This window comes from Elephantulus edwardii, unplaced genomic scaffold (genome assembly GCF_000299155.1).
Source record: "Elephantulus edwardii isolate Elephantulus edwardi_28Jun2011 unplaced genomic scaffold, EleEdw1.0 scaffold00034, whole genome shotgun sequence".
Lineage (NCBI taxonomy): Eukaryota > Metazoa > Chordata > Mammalia > Macroscelidea > Macroscelididae > Elephantulus > Elephantulus edwardii.
Window position 1 is genome coordinate 19,488,328 of NW_006399784.1, and position 21,378 is coordinate 19,509,705.

General features: G+C 35.6%; 1 protein-coding gene across 5 annotated transcripts in view; it reads left to right on the forward strand.

The window, feature by feature from the left end:
• FBXW7 (F-box and WD repeat domain containing 7, E3 ubiquitin protein ligase) overlaps positions 1–20,885 on the forward strand; it is a 253,699-nt gene extending 232,814 nt beyond the window's left edge. For 4 of the 5 annotated variants that reach the window (XM_006884471.1, XM_006884470.1, XM_006884474.1 and 1 more), the window contains 7 exons: positions 215–338; positions 8,395–8,531; positions 9,495–9,608; positions 11,104–11,285; positions 15,478–15,703; positions 17,415–17,625; positions 19,003–20,885. In XM_006884471.1, coding sequence (XP_006884533.1) covers positions 215–338; positions 8,395–8,531; positions 9,495–9,608; positions 11,104–11,285; positions 15,478–15,703; positions 17,415–17,625; positions 19,003–19,271 — 1,263 coding nt within the window. In that variant the 3' untranslated portion in view covers positions 19,272–20,885. The remainder of the gene's footprint in view (positions 1–214; positions 339–8,394; positions 8,532–9,494; positions 9,609–11,103; positions 11,286–15,477; positions 15,704–17,414; positions 17,626–19,002) is intronic. The other variant, XM_006884472.1, reaches the window with a different exon arrangement.
• The last annotated feature ends 493 nt before the right edge of the window (positions 20,886–21,378 follow it).

Consider the following 21,378-nt stretch of genomic DNA (forward strand, 5'->3'; position numbering starts at 1 on the left):
AACCATTTTGATAAAGCCAATAGGATGTTTGTATTGTTTCTTTATGTTTTCAAACATATTTTGAATGTTGCAAGATAGGATATTTCATAATTTAGAAACTAGAATATAGACTCCTATTTTATTTGTGAAAGTAGTTCATTGGTGCATAATTAACTTACCTTTTCTATGAGTGTTATTTAAGTATGAGAATATTAAGCTTTTCTCTTTTTCATAGCTGGCACTGTATGTGCTTTCATTCCTGGAACCCAAAGACCTGCTGCAAGCGGCTCAGACATGTCGCTACTGGAGAATTTTGGCTGAAGACAACCTTCTTTGGAGAGAGAAATGCAAAGAAGAAGGTGAGGTTAAAAATGATATAGAAACAAAATATTTGTATTTTGAAATAGTCAAGTAATTCTGGAAACAATAGAAAAAAAAACAATAGTAACAGAATTCTTTTAAAAAAAAAAGTTTTATGTACAAGGAAAATAAAGTGGCTGATGAGATTCTTCAGAGGTTCCATATGTTCACAGAGGTCATATTTTACCACTAACTCCCTTACCAAGCACTATAACTTACAGTTTATAAATCAGATTTGCTTCCTGTTCTCTTGTAGCTTTCACAGATAGACTGTTCAAAGGAAATCCAAGAACAATATTACTACTTTTATTATTCATTCTCAGTATCTATTCACATGTATTTACTGAGTGCTTCTTTACAACCTAACATAGTCAAAAAACCAAACCCTTAGCTCTTAAGTCAATTTCAACTCATTGTGAATGACCCTTACAGCAAAGTAGGGGACCTGTATCATTTCCAAGGTTGTAATATTTTGAGAAGCAGATTGCTTCATTTTTCACTTGAGGAATGGTTGATGAGTTTGTCCTTTCTCTAGGAGACAAGTGCTTAACCACTGTACCGCCCTGGCTACTGCTTTAAGATCTAGGCTTTTAAAGGCTGACAATGTACTGGTGAACTTCCATTTTCCTGTTCCCATGGAGTTCATTCTCAGCACTTGGTTTATTAAAAATAATTATTTGTTCTTTGTGGCTAGAAAGTTGCTTATTGTTATTATGTGCCATCAAGTTGGACCCAGCTCACAGATGATCCTCTAGCAGGTTTTTCCGAGGCTTTGAATCACACAGGAGGATATTGCCCAGCTTCTCCCCTGGAATAGCTAGTTTGTGGATTTGAACATCCTGGCTTTGGGTGAGCAGCAAACTCCTTAGTCCACCAAAGCTGCCCTGTAGAAATAGGTATCTCATATCAGGACTCTTTATGTGGATGCGGCTTATTCATAGTTTGCGCTTGTCAGTTTACTCTATTGGAATGACCTGCAAGTTTTTATGATGTTAGAAACTATGCCACCAGTATTTGAAATACCAGCAGTATCATCCATGGTGGACAAGTTTCAACAGAGCTTCCAGAATAAGACAAACTAAGAATAAGGATTTGAGATCCACTTCTGATAATTCATAATTAAAAGATAAATATAAGACAAAGCCAATAAAACCATTGTTGGTATTTTTTCCATCAAACTTGATTTTTGTTTTGTTTTGTTTTAGAGTATTTTTTTTCTTTTAATAAAAGTTTACAGAGACTTTGGATTTTCAGTCATTAATTGTTGCACACTTTCCTTCCTGCCCATCCCTCCCCCAAGTTCACTTTTCTCTTGGAAAACTTAAAAAAAAATTCTTTCATTGTTATGCAATCTCCCACCCAGTCCACTGCACTATGCAGCTTTCATTCTGGACTCTTGTCATGATAATACCTAATCATATATTCTTCCTAGACAGTTCTCTCCCATATCTGTTTCAATGCATTATACAGTATTTATCCCCTCTTAGTTTCTCCCCAACTCTGATATCAGACCCTCTTTACAACAGTGACACTATGGAGTATTTCACCTTTTGTGACTGAGATATTTGACTCAGCATGATGTCCTCCAGGGTCACTCATTTTGTATAATATTTCATGAGTTCCTTGTTTTTCACTGCAGCATAGTATTCCATTATGTGACTATACCACAGCTTTTCTTGCCATTTGTTTGTTGATGGACACTTGGATTGTTTCCAGCTCTTTGCTGTTGTGAACAAAGCCACAATAAACATAGGTGTGCATTATCTGCTTGGGTGGTGGTTATGGTTTCTTTAGGATATATTCCCAGTAGTAGAATTGCTGGGTCAAACGGTATTTCTATTTCCAACTATTTGTTCTTTCTCACTAGAGAAATATAGTTATTATTGCTACTATGTGCCATCAAGTTGGAACCAACTCATACCTGACCCTCCAGCAAGGTTTTCAGAGACAGTAAATCTCATGAGAGGAGATTACCCATCATTTTCCCGCAGAGCAGCTGGTGGATTCAAACTGTGTGCTTTAGAGTTGATAACACAGCTCCTTACCATGAACAACAAACTGCAATTCAGAATAATAAAATTAATATTTCAAAAGCTGTCAAAATGGTAGAGGGACAGGCGAGCAGAATTAAAGAGATGGAATAGAATCAGCAAACAGCAAGTAGAGGCATCAGCACTAATGTGCTAAAGCAAAAGAGCAGAATCATGAAGGAAGGAAATTGAAGCATAAAGATTTTGTGGAGCACTATCAGGATTTATAATATACTGCTGTGATTGGAATTCCAGAACAGGGAGAATAAAAGAAAAGAAGGCACCAAGAAAATTGTAGAAGAGTGACCTAAGTATCATGAAAATGAGAAAATATACATCCAGGAAGCTGATCAAACCCCAACAGCATAAATCTCAAAAGAAGAACACCCAAACATATATATCATAGTCAAATTCTCCAGAATCAAAGACAAGGAGAGAATTCTGAAAGCAGCTCAAGAAAAAAAAACAGTTATGTACAGTAGAAACTCAGTAAGAGTAAGTACTGATTTCTGAGCCAAAATCATGCAGGTAGGGATGGCATATTCAAAACTCTGAAGAAAATGACTGGTAACTGAGAATCCTGTACCCAACAAAACTGCCCAACAAATATGACAGAGAAAAATTAGTGCATTCTCAGAAAATCATAACCTAACAAAAGTAGGGATTCTGAAGGAAATGCTTTACATAGAGATATTAGAGAAGAGCAACCAGCAACAACACAGAAGAACTCAACAAAATGGTAGCAGTAAAACCTTGCCAATCCATAACCACACTGAATGTGAAAGCTTTAAGAGAAAAAGAGTAGCAGATTAGATAAACAAACAAATCCTATCAATATGCTAACTGTAAGTGGCAAACCTGAGAAGCAGAGATAAACTAAAAATCAGAGGGTAGGAAAAGAATACATAAGCAAATGGCAACCAATAAAACTCAGGAGTAGCAATATTAATCTCTGATAAAATAGACCTCAGGGTAAAAACCAGCATAAGAGATAAAGAAGGACACTATAATGCTTAAGGGATCAGTAGGGCAAGAGAACATAAACTTAATTAAAATCCACACACCAAATGATAGAGCTGTGAACATAAAACAAATGTTAACAGACTTGAAGAAGAAAATAGATGATTCCATAATAGTGGATAGTCTTCAGTATACCACTGTAAAAGAAAAAAAGGATAACTAGAAAGAAACTCAGCAAAGATACAGATCTAATCTATACAATTCACAACCTCATAGACATATTCAGGGGAGTGCATCCAACAAAAACTCAATATACATTCTTCTTAAGCTCACCTGAAACATTCTCCAGAATTGACTGTATGTTAGTTAGCTCACAAATCAAGCCTTGATAGATTTAAAAAACAAAAAACATTGGAAGCCTTCAAAGCATTACTCAGACTACTCTGCTATAATATAAAGAATGAAAAACTGTGCACTTAGAAGCAAAATAACACTCTATTTGATCACTGTTGGGTAAAAGAAAATTAAAAAATTAAATTTAGAAGTTTCTTGAAAATAGAATGAAAACACAGCATATCAAAATTTGGGATATAGCAAAAGCAGTTCTCACAAGTCAGTTCATAGCAATAAGCAAACACATCAGAAAGGAGTAAGACTTAAGACCAGCTGTTTAACCCAAGGGGGTTTTGCTGGCCTAGTGGTAAGGAGCTGGGCTGCTAACCCAAAGTCGTGCAATTCAGTTATACAAGATACTTCATGGGAGAAAAATGGGCAGTCTACTCCTTTTACTGCCTCTTAAAACTCTGGAGGAGTCATTTAAGAGTTGGTGTTCCAACTTGACAGCACATTGCAACTTAATCCAACATTTTCAACAAATAAAAAAAGAACAACTAGCAAACCTCATAACCTCTAGAATGAAAGGAACTTACAAAGATAAAGGCAGAAATAAATGGAATCAAAAACAAAAAACATTGAAACTATCAACAAAGGCAGGAGTTTATTTTAGAAAAAGTTAAAAAAAAAACCATTGGAAAAGAAAGCAAATAAATCAAATGAGAAATGAAATTAATGACACCAAACAGAACCAACCAAAATAAGAACAATAACAACAGACTATTCTAAAAATTTATACTCACTCAAATTTCAAAATCTAGAGACATGGAGAGATTCTTGGAAGCTCATATTCTACCCAGAAGGACACGGATGGAAGTAGAACACTTGAACAGAGCCATAAGAAGAAATTGAACTGATTGTAAAAAGAATCCCAACAACAAAAGAACCAGGATTAGATGGCTTTATGGGCAAATTCTTTCAAATGTTCGGTAAACCACTGTCACCGTTCCTACTTAAATTATTTCAGAAGATAGAAAGAGAAGGAGCATTACCAGATTCATTCTATGGAGCACGCATAACCTTGACACAAAAGCCAGGTGAATAACACCACACACACAAGCAACATATCCAAAGATTAATTTATCATGACCAAATGGTATTCATAATAGACATGCAAGGATGGTTCAGCGTAAGTAAAACAATCCATAGAACAAAGGACAAGAACCACGAGATCATCTCAATTGATGCAGAAAAGGATTTTGACAAAATCCAGCACCCTTTTCTGATTAGAATGTGCAACAAAATAGATTTAATTAAGAGTATATATTAAAAATCAATAGCCAACATCATCCTCAATATGGAGAAATTAAAGACATTCCCCTTGTGAACAGGGTCAAGCAAGCATATCACCAATCCTATTCACTGTTGTAGCTAAGTCTTAGCAAGACCTAGGAAAGAGAAGAAATGCGATAAGAGATGGAAATGAAGCACCGAGATTTCAGAGAGAAGGTGACTATCTCTATATGCAGTTGGTATGATATTGTTCATAGAAAAACTCCAGTGACTCAGCAAGAAAATTGTTGGACCTAGTAGACCAGAGTATCAAGATGCAAGACCATCCAGAAAAATCACTCCAATTTCTCCACAGTAGTAACAAAACAAAACACACACACACACAAAAAAAAAAAAAACCAAAAAAAATCCACCACACACTGAAAAGAAAATAAAAGCTTATTGGACTGCTTACATCTCTTTATTACTGTGAATAATGCTACACTAAACAGATAAAGCATACATCTGTTTATGTCACAGCTCTGACTTCTTTAGGGGATATTTCCAGTAGTGAAATAGCTACGTCAGATGGTATTTCTACTTTCAGTTTTCTGACGAAAATCTAGACTGCCTTCCAATAATCAGAGGAAAAAGAACAAATTTAGAAGAAAATCTATGACATGCATACTCTTTCAAACATAGCCAAAAAATGCACAACCAGGAAAGCCGAAAGCATAAAGTGGAACCATCTAAGACTCAAATCCTCATGTGCATCAGACAGTTTCTCCAGTAGGACAAACAGAAAGCCTATAGACAGGGAAAAGATATTTGGCAATGATATGTCTGATAAGGTATCATCGTTACAATTTATAGAATATGTCAGCAGTTCAATAAGAAAAAGACAACCCAATTACAAAATGGGCAGAAAATGAAGAAAGATTCTCTATTAAACACATGGAAAAAATCTCAAGATCACTGACTGTTATTATTGTTCGTTATATCCTGTCTAGTTACCTGTGATTCATAGCAACCTATGCACAATAGCTCTGAATCCAGTCCTATCCCAAAACAGTCTGTCTCCAACATATCTGCCCCTATAGTCCTAGTCATTGTATCAATTCATCTCATCCAGGGTCTTCCTTTCTTGCGTTGTCCCTCTACCCTTCCAAGCATAATGTTTTTCTCCAAGGACTGGTCCTCCTGATATCATGCCCACAGTATATGAGATAGAGCTTCAAAATCATTGTCTCCAAATCACAACTTGGTTTCACCCTCTCTAGGATAAACATGTTTGTTCTCTTGGTAGTCCATGTATGTTCAATACTTTCTCCAGCCTACAAGTCAAAAACTTCAATAATTCTTCTGTCATCCTTATTCCTTGTCCACTTCTGTGATTCTTAGCAAGTAATTGTGAAGACCATGGCGTGGATCAGGTGCACCTGTGTCTCTAGTCTGATATCTTTGCACTGGAGAAATCCCTGACAGCTAACTTTCCTAATCCAATTCCTCTTTTAATTTTCCGGCTGCTGGTTCCAAGGGTGTTAATTGTGGTCTCAAGCAAGCTGAAGTTGTTAACAATCTCAATCTCTTCTTCCCCATATATCTTGGTGCTGCCAACTGGCCCAGTGGTGAAAATCTTTGTTTTCTTTTATGTTGAGCTTCAAATCCATGCACCAGATGCTTTGGGTCTTCATCTCAGTTTCAGTTAGTAAGATTATGTCATCTACGTAACTCAAGTTATTGATAATTCTTTCTCCAATTCTGATGCCACATTCTTCCTCATAAAGACCAGCCTCCTGAATGATTTGTTCCACGTATAGATTGAAAAGGTGTGGAGACAGGACACATCCCTGATACACTCCTTTCCTGATTTTAAACCATGTAGTGTTTCCTTGCTCTGTTCTGACAACTGCTTGCTTCTTATTTCAAGTACAGGTTTCTCATGAGCACAATCAAGTGTTCTGGTATTCCCATTCTTCTTAGTGTTAGCCACAATTTGCTGTGATCCACACAGTCAAATTCCTTTGCATAGTCAATGAAACATAGTTAAACATTCTTCTGGTACTTTCTGCTTTCAGCCAAGATCCATCTAACATTGGCTGTGATGTTGCTAGTGCCACGGCCTTTTCTAAACCCAGCTTGTACTCTTGTTAGTTCTCTGATTATGTCCAGTTCCACGCATTTTTTTTTCAGTTCCACGCATTTTTTTTTATAATCTTCAGCAATGTTTTGCTTGTGTGTGATATTAGTGATATTGTTAGATAATTTCCACACTCTGAATCACACTTTTAGAGAGAGGCAGATCAAAACAACAGCCCCACTGAAGCCACAATAGCAAAATTCAGCAATACAGAGAAGCAAATGTTGATGAGAATGTGGAAGAATTGAAACTCACATGCAGTGTACTGGTAGGAATGTATATTGGCACAAATAGGCAAAGGGAAGTTCAGTCTAAAATCAATGGACATGCATACATTGTGTTTCTTGCAATTACAATCTTCAACAGGACGTGCATTGTGAATTGAATGGGGAGAGAGGGAGACAAATAAAAATGTGTTTCATTGAGAAATCTGATGTCAAGGACTGTTCATTCCCATGTGCTAAAGAGCAAGGATATCAGTTTAAAAACTAGGGTAGGCCCAGTCTAAGCCATGGCCTTTTCAGTTACTTCCTGTGCATATGAAAGTTGCACAGTGAATAATGATGACAGAAGAATGGGTGCCTTTGAACTGTGGTATTGGAGAAGACCACCGCATAGCCCATGGCCTGTAAAAGAGCCAAGTCTGTGCTGGAGGAAGTGCCACCAGGGTCCTTTATGGGCAGGGTGCTGAAACTTTGTCCACACACTTTGGGCGTGTGGTCAGAGGGCCAGTCTTTGGAAAAGGACATCATGCTGGGAAAGGTGAACACTTATAGAAAAAGAGGAAGACCCTCATCAAGAAGAATTGATAACAGTAATTATTGACCATAACAGTGGACTAAAGTGTATCAGAGATGCCAGGATTGTAAAAGATAGGACAAAGTTTAGATCTGTTGTTCATGGATATGATGACATCTCACAACTTTTTCAGCAGGCATCTAGACAAAATTATCACCAGCTCTTGAGATATAAAAATTTTGAAAGCAAATCAGAGAGCATAAGGACAACCATTTGTATTGTGGATCTTAGAGCTGAGTGAGGAATATCAATGGTAAATCCAAGTCAGAAAGGCTGGAAGCAAAGAAAGAAGATCTATGGCTTCTAATCCCGCTCCTATTTCCATCCTGTCTGTGGCTTGGATGCTTAGGATTATTTTGAGAATGAAAGCAAATAATAAATATATAATATAGAGAAATTAGAAATTAACAATGTCTTATATTTCTGTGTTTTTGAACATAGAAGAAAACAAAATACTTTCCAAAATAAATTTTTTTTTCTTGTTGGCAAAGATAGTCCCTTTAATTCTTTCACATCTTTCAGGGATTGATGAACCATTGCACATCAAGAGAAGGAAAGTAATAAAACCAGGTTTCATACACAGTCCTTGGAAAAGTGCATACATCAGACAGCACAGAATTGATACCAACTGGAGGAGAGGAGAACTCAAATCTCCTAAGGTAAGGGAAATATTACACAGTGTAACAGAAACCAATCATCAGTGTTAGTACCAAGGGGAGGGTTCTGTTTCACTGAGCAGGCATTATAACTTCATCTATCTCCTCAAAAAGAATATATACTTTAGAATATAATAAATGATACTTTAAAATAGTATATATGATACTCGCCCTCTTATTAATCTATCTAATCTGAAAACTGATGCACTTGAATAAGATTGTTAAAGTGCATCTCTTTCTATCTTTGTGGATGAAAGTCTCTAGCTGTTAAATTTCATTATGTATACACATACACATATACATTATACCTAAGAATTGGCTATCTGCCATGCTGCATCGCCTGAATAGGATTTTTGGAAGTGTGTCCCTATTTTTGTTTTGGGGAGGGTTTTCTGGTTGTTTTTGGTGTTTTAATTTTCTAAATTTAAGCACAATTCCTTTTTCCCTCTGTATCTTAGAACATTTCAGGTATATCAGAAGCATGGTGTTAAAAGGCTTGAAATATTTAAATATATTTTTATAATTTGAAAAGGCAATTTTGACAAAAATGTCATATTACCTTGTTTTGGTTTCTTTTTTTTAATGTTAAGTTCAAAGCCCATTAATGCTTGCATCTAATTATCTCTAATTATGAGATGACGTGTTTTGGGGTTTTTTGTTTGTTTTGGATGGCAATATTAGATGGATATTCTTTTGGTTTAAATAGATGAAATATTTTAAAAAATTGTTTTGAATTCTATTTTGCTAAATCTGTAAAATCATAATAGTTGATTTTTCAAGTATAATAATAGAATATGAAAAATGCAAATTGCTTAATTCTTAATCAACAGTCATGCTTCATATTTTATATATGAGCTTTAATTCTACAGATCATAGATTACTTTTGCTATTTATAGCTTTGTTTTTATCTTCACTAAAATTTTGAAGAATAAGACATAAATTATTTCTGATTTGTCTCTCTTGTAGGTACTGAAAGGACATGATGACCATGTTATCACTTGCTTACAGTTTTGTGGAAATCGAATAGTTAGTGGTTCTGATGACAACACTTTAAAAGTATGGTCAGCAGTCACGGGCAAAGTAAGTTTCACAGGCTTATCCTTTTTTTTTTCCCCATTAACAAACTCACATTTTATTCGAGGTAAAAAGGCTTGTACATATTTTATAAGGATCACCAGTGAGAGGAAAATACAAATTCACTCTTTTTTTTTTGCAACAATTTTTAGGCCACCTAATTTAACCTTTTGCTATAGCTATGGAAGTTACCTCAGCATGAAACTAATAATGTTTTCATGATTAGGGATGCCATTAGTTTTTCATTAAGATAGTGTATTTCTCTCTGGAACTTAACCTATTTCAAGACTTATGTTGTTGTATGCCATCGAATTAGAACCAACTCCTAGTGGACACTCTAGCAATTTTTCAGAGACAGTAAATCTCGTAGAGGAGCCCCATGGAGCAGCTGTTGAATTCTAACCTTGAATTTTTGGGTTGGCAGGGCAACTTCTTCCCACTAAGCCGCCAGAGCTCCAGATCTTTTCCTTAGTTTGCCTCAACCTTGATTAACCATCTAAGATATAATTCATTACTTTTAAAAAACATGATTTAAAGATACTTGGGTTTTGTTTGGGGATTTTTTTTTTTTACTTTGTTAAGCTATCTGTGGTTTATTGTTGTTGTTGTGTACCATCAAGTAGGAACTGACCCGTAGCTAACCCTCCTGAGGGTTTTCAGAAGGAGTTAATCTCACTGGAGGAGATTAGCACACACTCTCTCTCTCTCATTTAGAAATTAAAATAAATCATGTTCATTTAGAGTTATCTCAAATCCTGTAAGGTAAGAAGTTAAGCTGAGTAGACCCTTAAATAGGTGTTGAAAGGGAAAAAAGCAGTCCATGTAATGAACTAGACTGCATTTAGTAATGAACCTTAATAATTCTGTAGTGAGTACTTTATTTGTTCACTAGAGACCATTTTCTACATTAAGTAATTGTTCTTAAAAATAAATAGAAAGATTGTAAATCGGTTTTTTTAAAAATGCTTTACCATTTAGCTTCTTGGGCAAGAATCTTCTAAATATTCCTAGTCAGTTGTTAAAATTGTTAAAAGCAGCTTTACATTTCCATGGTGCAATATTAGTTTTGGATTTATTTCAGGATTTTAATGTCTGTCTTTACTTGTCTAGAAGTAGGTTGGCTGCTTCCTAACTACCGCCTTGGGGCAGATTCACATGAAATGTGGTATGTGGCCACACCCAATGCTTTCAGGGAATCTATTTCATGGAAGAAACCAAGTTGCAATTTTAGTGTTCCTCCATCATAGAGGCCCAGATGGAGCTGTCATATTTTAATAAGAAATGTTTGCTTTCTATATATTTGTTCCCCTGCTGTTTGTGTATATATACGGTATGTCATGCTAGTAAATAAACAGTAATAAATAATGCACAATTATTTTCTAATGCACCAGGCAATCAAACTTGGTAAATAACGTCACTCCACATTATCCTGACCTATTAAAATGCTGTTTAAATTACTTTCCCTTTTACCCAAAAGTAATCATCTTAAATGTTTTTCCAGTGTCTGAGAACATTAGTGGGACACACAGGTGGAGTATGGTCATCACAGATGAGAGACAATATCATCATTAGTGGATCTACAGATCGGACTCTCAAAGTGTGGAATGCAGAGACTGGGGAATGTATACACACCTTATATGGGCATACTTCTACTGTACGTTGTATGCATCTCCATGAAAAAAGGTAAGACTTCATTTTGTTTAGAAATTTTTCTCTTTTGTTGAATTTGAGTCCTCTGTTTACAATTTGTATATTTTTTTCTGTGTCTAATAGAGGAAATATGCTCTTACTAAGTTCCAAGTGCTTCTATACTGTGAAAACAAAGTGTTGGCTTAAATTGAGGGTTGTCATTAAATTTCCATTCCATTTGATAATATTAGCATCTCCTTGCAGCTCTGCTGCCTAGGCCCCGGTGACACATCATTGTTCAACATTTTTCATGACTCATCATCCTCAAACAAAAGTCTTTTTTTCACATAATCAAATTCCTGTTTCTTGGGACAAATTCAGTCATTCAATCTTCAAGCTTCTGATTCTATTTAATTACGCACCCACCCTACCCCCACTCAAACACAGCCCCTATATTTAAACAAAACCTTGTTGAGTGTTAATTTATTCTCTTGTTACTTATCTGTCACCAGAACCTTTGACTAAGCTTTTAGCCTTGGTCTTTTTATGTTTTACACAGCTCACAGTGCTGTTGTATGCTGTTGCCATCGAGTCAAGACTGACTCAGCTGCCCTCCAGCAGGTCTTCACAGGCTGTGAATAATACGAGAGGAGTTTGTCCATCTTTCTCCTGTTAAGCAGTTTGTGGACTGCACAACTCCTTACCTTTCACTAGACCACCAGAGCTCCCTAACCTTCCTTTCATTTTGTTTATGTTACTTGGCAACTTTCTTTTGCTTACCAAATTATGTACAAAATCCTCGGCCTAGCTTACGAAATTTTTTCAACCAAACTGAACTTCTTACCCTTTTCTTCTCCATATTATGTTTGTTGTTTCTTTTATATCCTCTGTAATCCCTCCCATTACATGTTCTTCTTTATGTTGCAACATCATCATGATAACCCCCTACGATGACACAGATGTGATTTCTACTTCATTTGAGTACTTCTCACCCATTTATAGTACCTTAAGAGTAGGGGCAATATATATATATATTGCCCATGTTTTAAATCTTAACAACATGTAATAATTATTTGAATCCATAAAAGGCAGGCCACAGATTATAAACATCAAATTTACAGACAACTTCCACTTGCCTTTTAAGGGATGTTCTGAACCAATTATAACCAGTTCTGTCATGTTGTATCATGAAATGAAACAGATATACACATGACTTCAGTTTGAGAGATTCATCATAGTAACTGTAATGAGAACAATTAGAGGTCTTCTGCCTTCTGGTCTATGAACAGGTTCTGCCTGAACACGGTGGCATACTCGGAATTCCCATTCTTTGCAGTGGATTATAATTTATTATAATCCATAAAGCTGATACATTTTTCTGATCAGCCAACATCCATCTAACATCCCTCTTCCTATTCAAAATCTGGTTTGAATTTCTGACAGTTCCTCATTAAGTTATTGTTGCAGCAATTTTTTTAATAACCTTTAGCAGAATTTCACTTGCATATGATACTGTGGTAACATGTAACAAACCGCTGCATTATGTTTTATCACTTTTCTTTGGCATAGTTACAAATAAGGATCTCTTCCAGTCATTTGGCCAGGTGTCTTCCAGATTTATTGACATAGAAAAGTGAATGATTTCAGTTTTGCATCAGTTAGTTAAATTACCTCAGTTGGTACTCTGACAATTCCTAGAGCCTGCGTTTTTGTTTTGTTGTTGTTGTTTCCTAATGCCCTTGTGAAGCTTGGCCTTAAGCCTTAAGTATCATCACTTATTGATCATACCTTACCTCCTGAAATAGCTGAACATAGACCCCTTTCATACAGTCACTCTGTGTGTTCATGCCTTTGAAATCTTACGTTCAGCTCTTTTATTTCATCATTTCTTCCATTCACTTTAACTACTTTATATTGAAGAGTTTCAGAGACTTTTGGCATCCCTTTTGATCTTTTCTTTCCATCTTGTCAACGACATTTTGTTTTTGTTATGAATAATGTCGTTGATGTCCTCCTACAAATCCCCTGGTCTTTAGTCATTGATATTTAAAGCAAATCTGTTCTTCAAATTCAAGTGGGATATGTTTAGTCAAGTATGTGAACTTAGTCACATATATATAAAAAGTCCATGTACTTTAGCTTTCATGGACTTAATTGTCTTCATAATGAACTTAAACTTGCATGTGAGTAATTTGGGCTATTCTATAGTCAGCTTCTAGCTTTTCTGGCTAAGGATACTGAGCTTTCCTCATTTATTTCTGCGTTTCTATCTGATGAGTTCCACATGTATAGTCATCATTTATGTTGTTGAAAAAAGGTATTTGGTATGAACAAGTTATTGATCTTTTAAAATTCTGACATGAGATCTCTGGTGTCATTTCTGTCACCAAGGTCATGTTTTCCAGCTACTGATTATTCTTTGGTTTTTTTATAGTTACATTCCAAACACCAATAATTATCAGTGCATCTTGTTTGCATGTATGATCAGACTACAGAAGTATCTAAAAAATCCTCAATTTCTTTTCTCTTTGTCCTCAGTGGTTAATCCATAATTTTTTCTTAATTCATAAATTTGGGAATTGATCATACTAGCTGATATCTTTGTAGATACATAGGTAATATATACCTAATCATTAGCTTTGTACTCCAGAAGTGGTCTTAAAATGCACTTTCTTTGACAAGGAATACAATATTCCTCTTCAATTTGTCTCGATATCTATATGCCTAGATTATAGATCTTTGAGTATTCCATTTTGTTTTTTCCATCCTCTAATTTCTCTATAGACTGATATGCAGTCTTGTTATTAATGGATGTAGGCTGCTGTCTCATCTCACTGTGAGTTGGGACACATCAGCATATGAAGTGTCTTATGTGTGACTGTGGATTTTGCTCGGAGGAGTCAGTGCTTCCCCAGTCTTCGAGTGCCTTTCTCCTGAAGGACTCATCTCCCAGCACTGTGTCCAGCCTTCCACTCCTGCTCACAAGATTTTCATCGCCTTATTTTTTTCAGGAGTTTATTTCTAGGTTCTCTGCCCTACTCTGTCATCTTCTGAAAGCAAGACTGAAATTCTTTAAGAGTCATTAGTAGATTTCACTATAGATTTGTAGTATATGAAGAAAAGTACATTTTTATTTGTAATTGGAATCTGTTTTGAACAGTGTGCTCCACTGTTAAAATTTCTAGGATTTATGTGATGAGGAAAGGTCCTTGGGTTTCATTTTTCGTTGTATCCTGTCTTAAATTTCAGTGCTTCAGTGTTATATTCTACTCTTTCAAATATGGCAACTATTACTTCTCTTTATCCTTTAGAAATAACATAAAGATATGTCAGTTTTAAGCTCTCTTTTATAATTCAAGGTGATTGCAATATTTTAATCACTTGGATCTGCCATAAAGTATAATAATGCTCAGCTAAATTTTTAAGGGATTTTGCCTCTGTGGTTGGTTTTGGTTTGGCTTTTTTTTTTTTTCTAAAGCAACTCATCTAAATTTTCTCATATCCTGTTGAAATGTAAGCACAATTACAGTGCTTACATTCCTTTGTTTTATTAGAGGATACTTTTGAAACTGGTTATTTTACTGTACTATATGGTATAAGGCACCTATCTTTGTTGATAGGTACTATCAAATCAAAACTGACTCAGAGCTGACCATCAGCTGGTCACATTGTGGGGGTGGGATTGCCCATCTTTGCTCTGTGGAGCAGCTGGTGAATTCAAACTTAATGCTTTGGGTTGGCAGCATAACTCCTTATTTCAAGTACTAGTGTTTTGCTGAATAACCTTTACTGATTTTTTTTTAACACCTGCCCACAAAAGATAATATGTTCTTAATTGAATTTATCAAAAATTGTATGTAATGAAAGGGGAAATTTTTAATTATCTCACCACAACTGCTCAAGAGTTCTCCCACTAGCATTTTATGTTTATGTCCTCCTTAGTGTTTTATTTCTAAGATCAAGGTCTTACTTTTCTTTTAATAAAGTGGTTTTCATACTCTGTTCTGCAGAACCCAGAGGTACTGCTCAATCCCTCATAGTAAGGGAAATCAAGCAGTTAGAATTTCAGCCTTCCTGTTTTCTATCCTAAGTAGATTATTATCACTGGTTTATGTTTATATATAAAATTTAAATGGTATTTGTGAACTTAAAAGGCAAAATTTTTTTATAATCTCTGTACTTGTATTTCATATTATTGTGATTTTTAAAAATTCTAACATGCTGTTTTATGTTTTCCTCCCAACAGAGTTGTTAGTGGTTCCCGAGATGCCACTCTTAGGGTTTGGGATATTGAGACAGGCCAGTGTTTACATGTTTTAATGGGTCATGTAGCAGCTGTCCGCTGTGTTCAATATGATGGCAGGAGGGTTGTTAGTGGAGCATATGATTTTATGGTGAAGGTATGGGATCCAGAGACTGAGACCTGTCTACACACATTGCAGGGACATACTAACCGAGTCTATTCGTTACAGGTAAGATACTATTCTTGCTTCTATCTTTGAGATACTCTTCTGATGAATCATAAGATTGTTTTATTTTTAATTTACTAGTCTAAAAAAAATCAGATTATCCTACTGTGTGTGTATGTGTATAGATATTGTTGTTAAGTGTCATTGAGTTGCCTTTCAACCCATAGTAGCCCTACGTACAGCAGCCCTGAAGCCTTCCCTGTCCTGAGCCAGTCTCACTGATTCCCACACACCACATTTTGCCCCAGCTACTGTATCAATCCATCTCATGGACACCCTAAACATTTGTATAAAGAAAATGTAAACCTTAATTATTTAAATAGTTTAATAACTTATTTTTATAGGTGTGTGCAATCCATTTTCCATCTCAGATGTAAATATTTGTGTTGGAATCTGAAGCTTAAGACCCTTAGTCTTGCTATATTAATTGTTAGCTATTCTCATTGGAGAATAGTCTGGATTTTAATAAACTCTTTAGTAGAAGATTAATTTGGCCAAAGTTTCTCCTTTACCTTGATAGCCAAAGGTTGATGGACCATGTAATTATGATTCTATATTCATTCAAAATAGAACTGTAGTCTTTTTTGCATAAAGCTGCTCTGCCATCCCAGGGTCATTGATTGTACTCATGAAATTAAATTTGACACAACTGATTTTTCTGTTGTCATTTGAATATGATATCTTTGAATAGGTTGCCTTTCGAAATAACTAGATTAGTAACAGGTTTAGAAATTATATCTTATATTATTATTGTTGTTGTTATTATTATTATTATTATTTGAAAATCCATATTTTAAGTTTATTAATACTTCCTATTATTTACATAGTTTTACTCAATGGTTAATGGCTTTTTGTGGTCAACAGATTAATACATAAACCCAGTGCTGTTTTTAGCATATTTGTTACTTAATTGGTGGAATACTGTCCTTGGCTGAAGACTATTGATATTTAATAAAAGGAGTTATTAAATTAGAAAGGGAGATGATTTTGAAGGGAAAGGAATTGCCTACACAATTTTTATGTTTAATGGATTCAGAATCCTAATGATTCGTCTGATTTAAATAAACCATTGTGTTGAAAATAAAGATAGAAACATTGTTATCTATCTTCAGGGAAATGATAAATATTTATTGACCTTTGGTATATCTGGAGGCTTTGGATAGATACTATAAAGGATGCTTTTGTGATGAAAATGCCACCTCTTCTAATTTCACGTATATTATCTCTTGGCACATTTCCTAATTAGCAAAAGATTTCCATAAATGAAACTTACGTTGTGTAGAGTTTTTAATAGAATTTACTTTTGAATATCTTCAAAGCTATCTAGCTCTTTTCATGCTTTAAGTGCTGATAAGCACACCCTTTATCAAAAGCTGTGTCAGTAATTTTAGCTTCCTGCTGGAATGTAAATCTCAAATGGCATTCCTCACTGAATCATTCATGGTGCATAGTTACCAAATGTGGCCAGATGACTTGAAAATGTTGGACTCTTTACATTGATTTTTGCAGCTAGTTTAAGACACTGGATATGAGAAATTAGCATTTCTTTTAAGCATTTCTGAGAGCATGCACTTTAAATTAATTATATTGTTGCCACTTTATTTTTTATTTTTACCTATTTCTCATGCCTTATCCCTACCCCTTTAGGATTAATGTCAGTAATTGATATCACAAATATGAGTACTTAAAGTCTAAAAAGTTGTGTTTATTTTAGTTTGATGGCATCCATGTGGTCAGTGGATCTCTTGATACATCAATCCGAGTTTGGGATGTAGAGACAGGGAACTGCATTCACACGTTAACGGGGCACCAGTCATTAACAAGTGGAATGGAACTCAAAGACAATATCCTTGTCTCTGGGAATGCAGATTCTACAGTTAAAATCTGGGATATCAAAACAGGACAGTGTTTACAAACATTGCAAGGTAAATATTGACTTCTAACTTTTATTTGTGTTAATTTAAAATTTGAAGTTGTTACTTAAAAAGAAAAATGAACCTTAAACATCATAAAAAATCCTCATATAGAATGCCTAGTGTGGATAAGCTTCAGAGTATTTCCACTCTGATTTGTAGAACTTGGGTAGCTTTGGGAAGTGTTTTAAGGTGCTATTTTTTTTAAGTGTAAAAAGTAAAATAATTTAATTACTTACTTTATTATTAACTATCATCAAAGAAGTTTGAAGATACTGACTGTACCACAGAGAGTTCTGATACCTCATTCATTGTCCTTGAGTTGGAACCAACCCATAGCTGACCCACCATTGAGTTTTACAAAACTATACATTGTACAGGAGGAGATTGTACACCTTTCTCGCAGGGAGCCGCTAATGGATTTTAACTACCAGAGGGGTGTGGCCTTCGGATTAGCAGAGCAACGCCCTACAGACTACACCACCAGAGGAGTGGGCCTTACAGATTGGGCTGCTAACTCAAAGGTCCAAGGTTCAAGCTCAGTTGCTACTCTGAGGGAGAAAAGTTGCTACAGGCTCCTCTGTAAAGAACTCCAGCCTTGATCATTGAGAGTTGAAATCACCTCAACAGCAGTGGGATTGATGGTTTTGTTTCTCCTTTGGCACTACAAAAGCAGTTTATTTTAATTTGAGAGTAATCATTTTGGATTTGTCAACCAATTTTCATTAAAAACTCTATTTTATTTGGGAGGGAGAAGGACGAAACAAAAGCATGTCTGATCTCACTGTAAGTTGCTTTGATCTCAACTTATGTGCTTAACCAACTGCTTAACTGGGATGGGAAGGAGTACTTTAAAGCAGAGGGAAACCCCAAGTGAACCTCACTGATACTACATGAGATATAATGAAGTTAATTAATGTCTTATTTCTGATTAACTTTCTAGTGGTCATAGCATTTGGACGGTGTGTTGGTATTTTGGGATAATGTCCATTTGGTCTTCACTTTTGACAGGTCATTTCTTAATGATAGAGGAACAGTCCTTAAGCTCATTTGATGTCAGCTGAATACATGAAACTGTACTGTCTACATCATCACAGAAAAATTCCCATTCGCACAACTAGAAAGTAAAATATGTGACCTGTAACTAGCCAAGAGCTGTTAGCTAGCTAGAAGAAAGAGCTTATGAATTTGAATTTTCAGTTAAAATAGCTACTAGATTTTTTTCTTACATCTATGCACATCCTAAAATACTTAGAATAAACAAGGTCTGTAAGTATGTAGCATTTTAAACGTTTGATTAAACTAGTGTAGAAATCTACCAATTACAGTGTGAATAACCCATGGCCATGATTTCTAACCATTGATTAAATCCTTTTTGGTTTTGTCTAGGTCCCAACAAGCATCAGAGTGCTGTGACCTGTTTACAGTTCAACAAGAACTTTGTAATTACCAGCTCAGATGATGGAACTGTAAAACTATGGGACTTGAAAACGGGTGAATTTATTCGCAACCTAGTCACATTGGAGAGTGGGGGAAGTGGGGGAGTTGTGTGGCGAATCAGAGCCTCGAACACAAAACTCGTGTGTGCAGTTGGGAGTCGGAATGGGACTGAAGAAACCAAGCTGCTGGTGCTGGACTTTGATGTGGACATGAAGTGAAGAGCAGAAAAGATGAATTTGTCCAAATGTGTAGACGATATACTCCCTGCCCCTTTCCCTGCCAAAAAAGAAAAAGAAAAAAAAATGAAAAAAGAAAAATCCCTTGTTCTCAGTGGTGCAGGATGTTGGCTTGGGGCAACAGTTTGAAAAGACCTACAGACTAAGAAGGAAAAGAAGAAGAGATGACAAACCGTAGCTGACAGGAGAGACGTCTGCTGTCTCATCACATGAAAGGCTTCACTTTTGACTGAGGGCAGCTTTGCAAAATGAGACTTTCTAAATCAAACCAGGTGCAATTATTTCTTTATTTTCTTCTCCGTGGTCATTGGGCAGTGTTAGTGCCGAAACGCCATCGCAAATTCTGCTAGCCTGTTCTTTTACCGCCAAGATCTAGAAAGGAGCTGCAATAACATCAAAACAAGTACTGGTTGACTTTCTAATTAGAGAGCATCTGCAACAAAAAGTCATTTTTTTGGAGTGGAAAAGCTTAAAAAAAAATTACTGTGAATTGTTTTTGTACAGTTATCATGAAAAGCTTTTTTCCCCCCTTTGCCAACCATTGCCAATGTCAATCACAGTATTAGCCTCTGTTAATCTATTTACTGTTGCTTCCATATACACTCTGCAATGCATACGTTGCTCAAAGGTGGCGAGTTGTCCTGGGTTCCGTGAGTCCTGAGATGGATTTAATTCTTGATGCTGGTGCTAGAAGTAGGTCTTCAAATATGGGATTGTTGTCCCACCCCTGTACTGTACTCCCAGTGGCCAAACTTATTTATGCTGCTAAATGAAAGAAAGAAAAAGCAAATTATTTTTTTTTATTTTTTTTCTGCTGTGACGTTTTAGTCCCAGACTGAATTCCAAATTTGCTCTAGTTTGGTTACGGAAAAAAGACTTTTTGCCACTGAAACTTGAACCATCTGTGCCTCTAAGAGGCTGAGAATGGGAGAGTTTCAGATAATAAAGAGTGAAGTTTGCCTGCAAGTAAAGAATTGAGAGTGTGTGCAAAGCTTATTTTCTTTTATCTGGGCAAAAATTAAAACACATTCCTTGGAACAGAGCTTTTACTGCCTGTTCTCTGGAGAAAGTTTTCTTTTTGAGGGCTGTGGTGAATGGAATGAACATATACATATTAAAACTGACAAAATATTTTTTAAAAAATATAAAACACAAAATAAAGTTGCTGGTCAGTCTTAGTGTTCTACAGTATTTGGGAAAACAACTGTTACAGTTTTATTGCTGTGAGTAACTGACAAAGCAGAAACTATTTGGTTTTTGTAGTAAAGGCATCACATGCAAACAAATGAAATGAATGAAAAAGTCAAATGGTTTGCCTCATTCTCCAAGAGCCACAACTCAAGCTGAACTGTGAAAGTGGTTTAACACTGTATCCTAGGCGATCTTTTTTTTTCCTCCTCCTGTTTATTTTTTTTGTTTGTTTTATTTATAGTCTGATTTAAAACAATCAGATTCAAGTTGGTTAATTTTAGTTATGTAACAACCTGACATGATGGAGGAAAACAACCTTTAAAGGGATTGTGTCTATGGTTTGATTCACTTAGAAATTTTATTTTCTTATAACTTAAGTGCAATAAAATGTGTTTTTTCATGTTAGTATGTCTGTTTCTTCTCCTGAAAGAATAACTCTTACATATAAATATTTAGTGTTTTGCTCTAATATTTAAAATAGCAAAAGTATTGGTTTCTTTTTATTCCATGTAGTGTGACATAGAAATCAGTTCTTGCCAACTTGTTTTCCACAGCTAAGGTAAGAATATACTACGAAGGAAAACATGTGATAGCTTATCTCTGTGTAACACTGGGGAGGGGAGGGATAAACTCCGATGCCCTCAGAGAGTCACAGAACTTCTAATTACACTTAGAAATCCTATAGAAAGTTTAGTTTGTAAATTTGACCATATGTATTTTCTTTATGTGTGTGTGTGTGTGTGTTGGTGTTGTTGTTGTTATGTGCCGTCGAGTCATTTTCGACTCATAGCAACCCTAGGTACAACAGCCCTAAACCCTGCTCTATCCTGTGCCAATCACACTGCCTCTGACACACACACCCCGATTACCCCAGTCACTGAATCAATCCACCTCATAG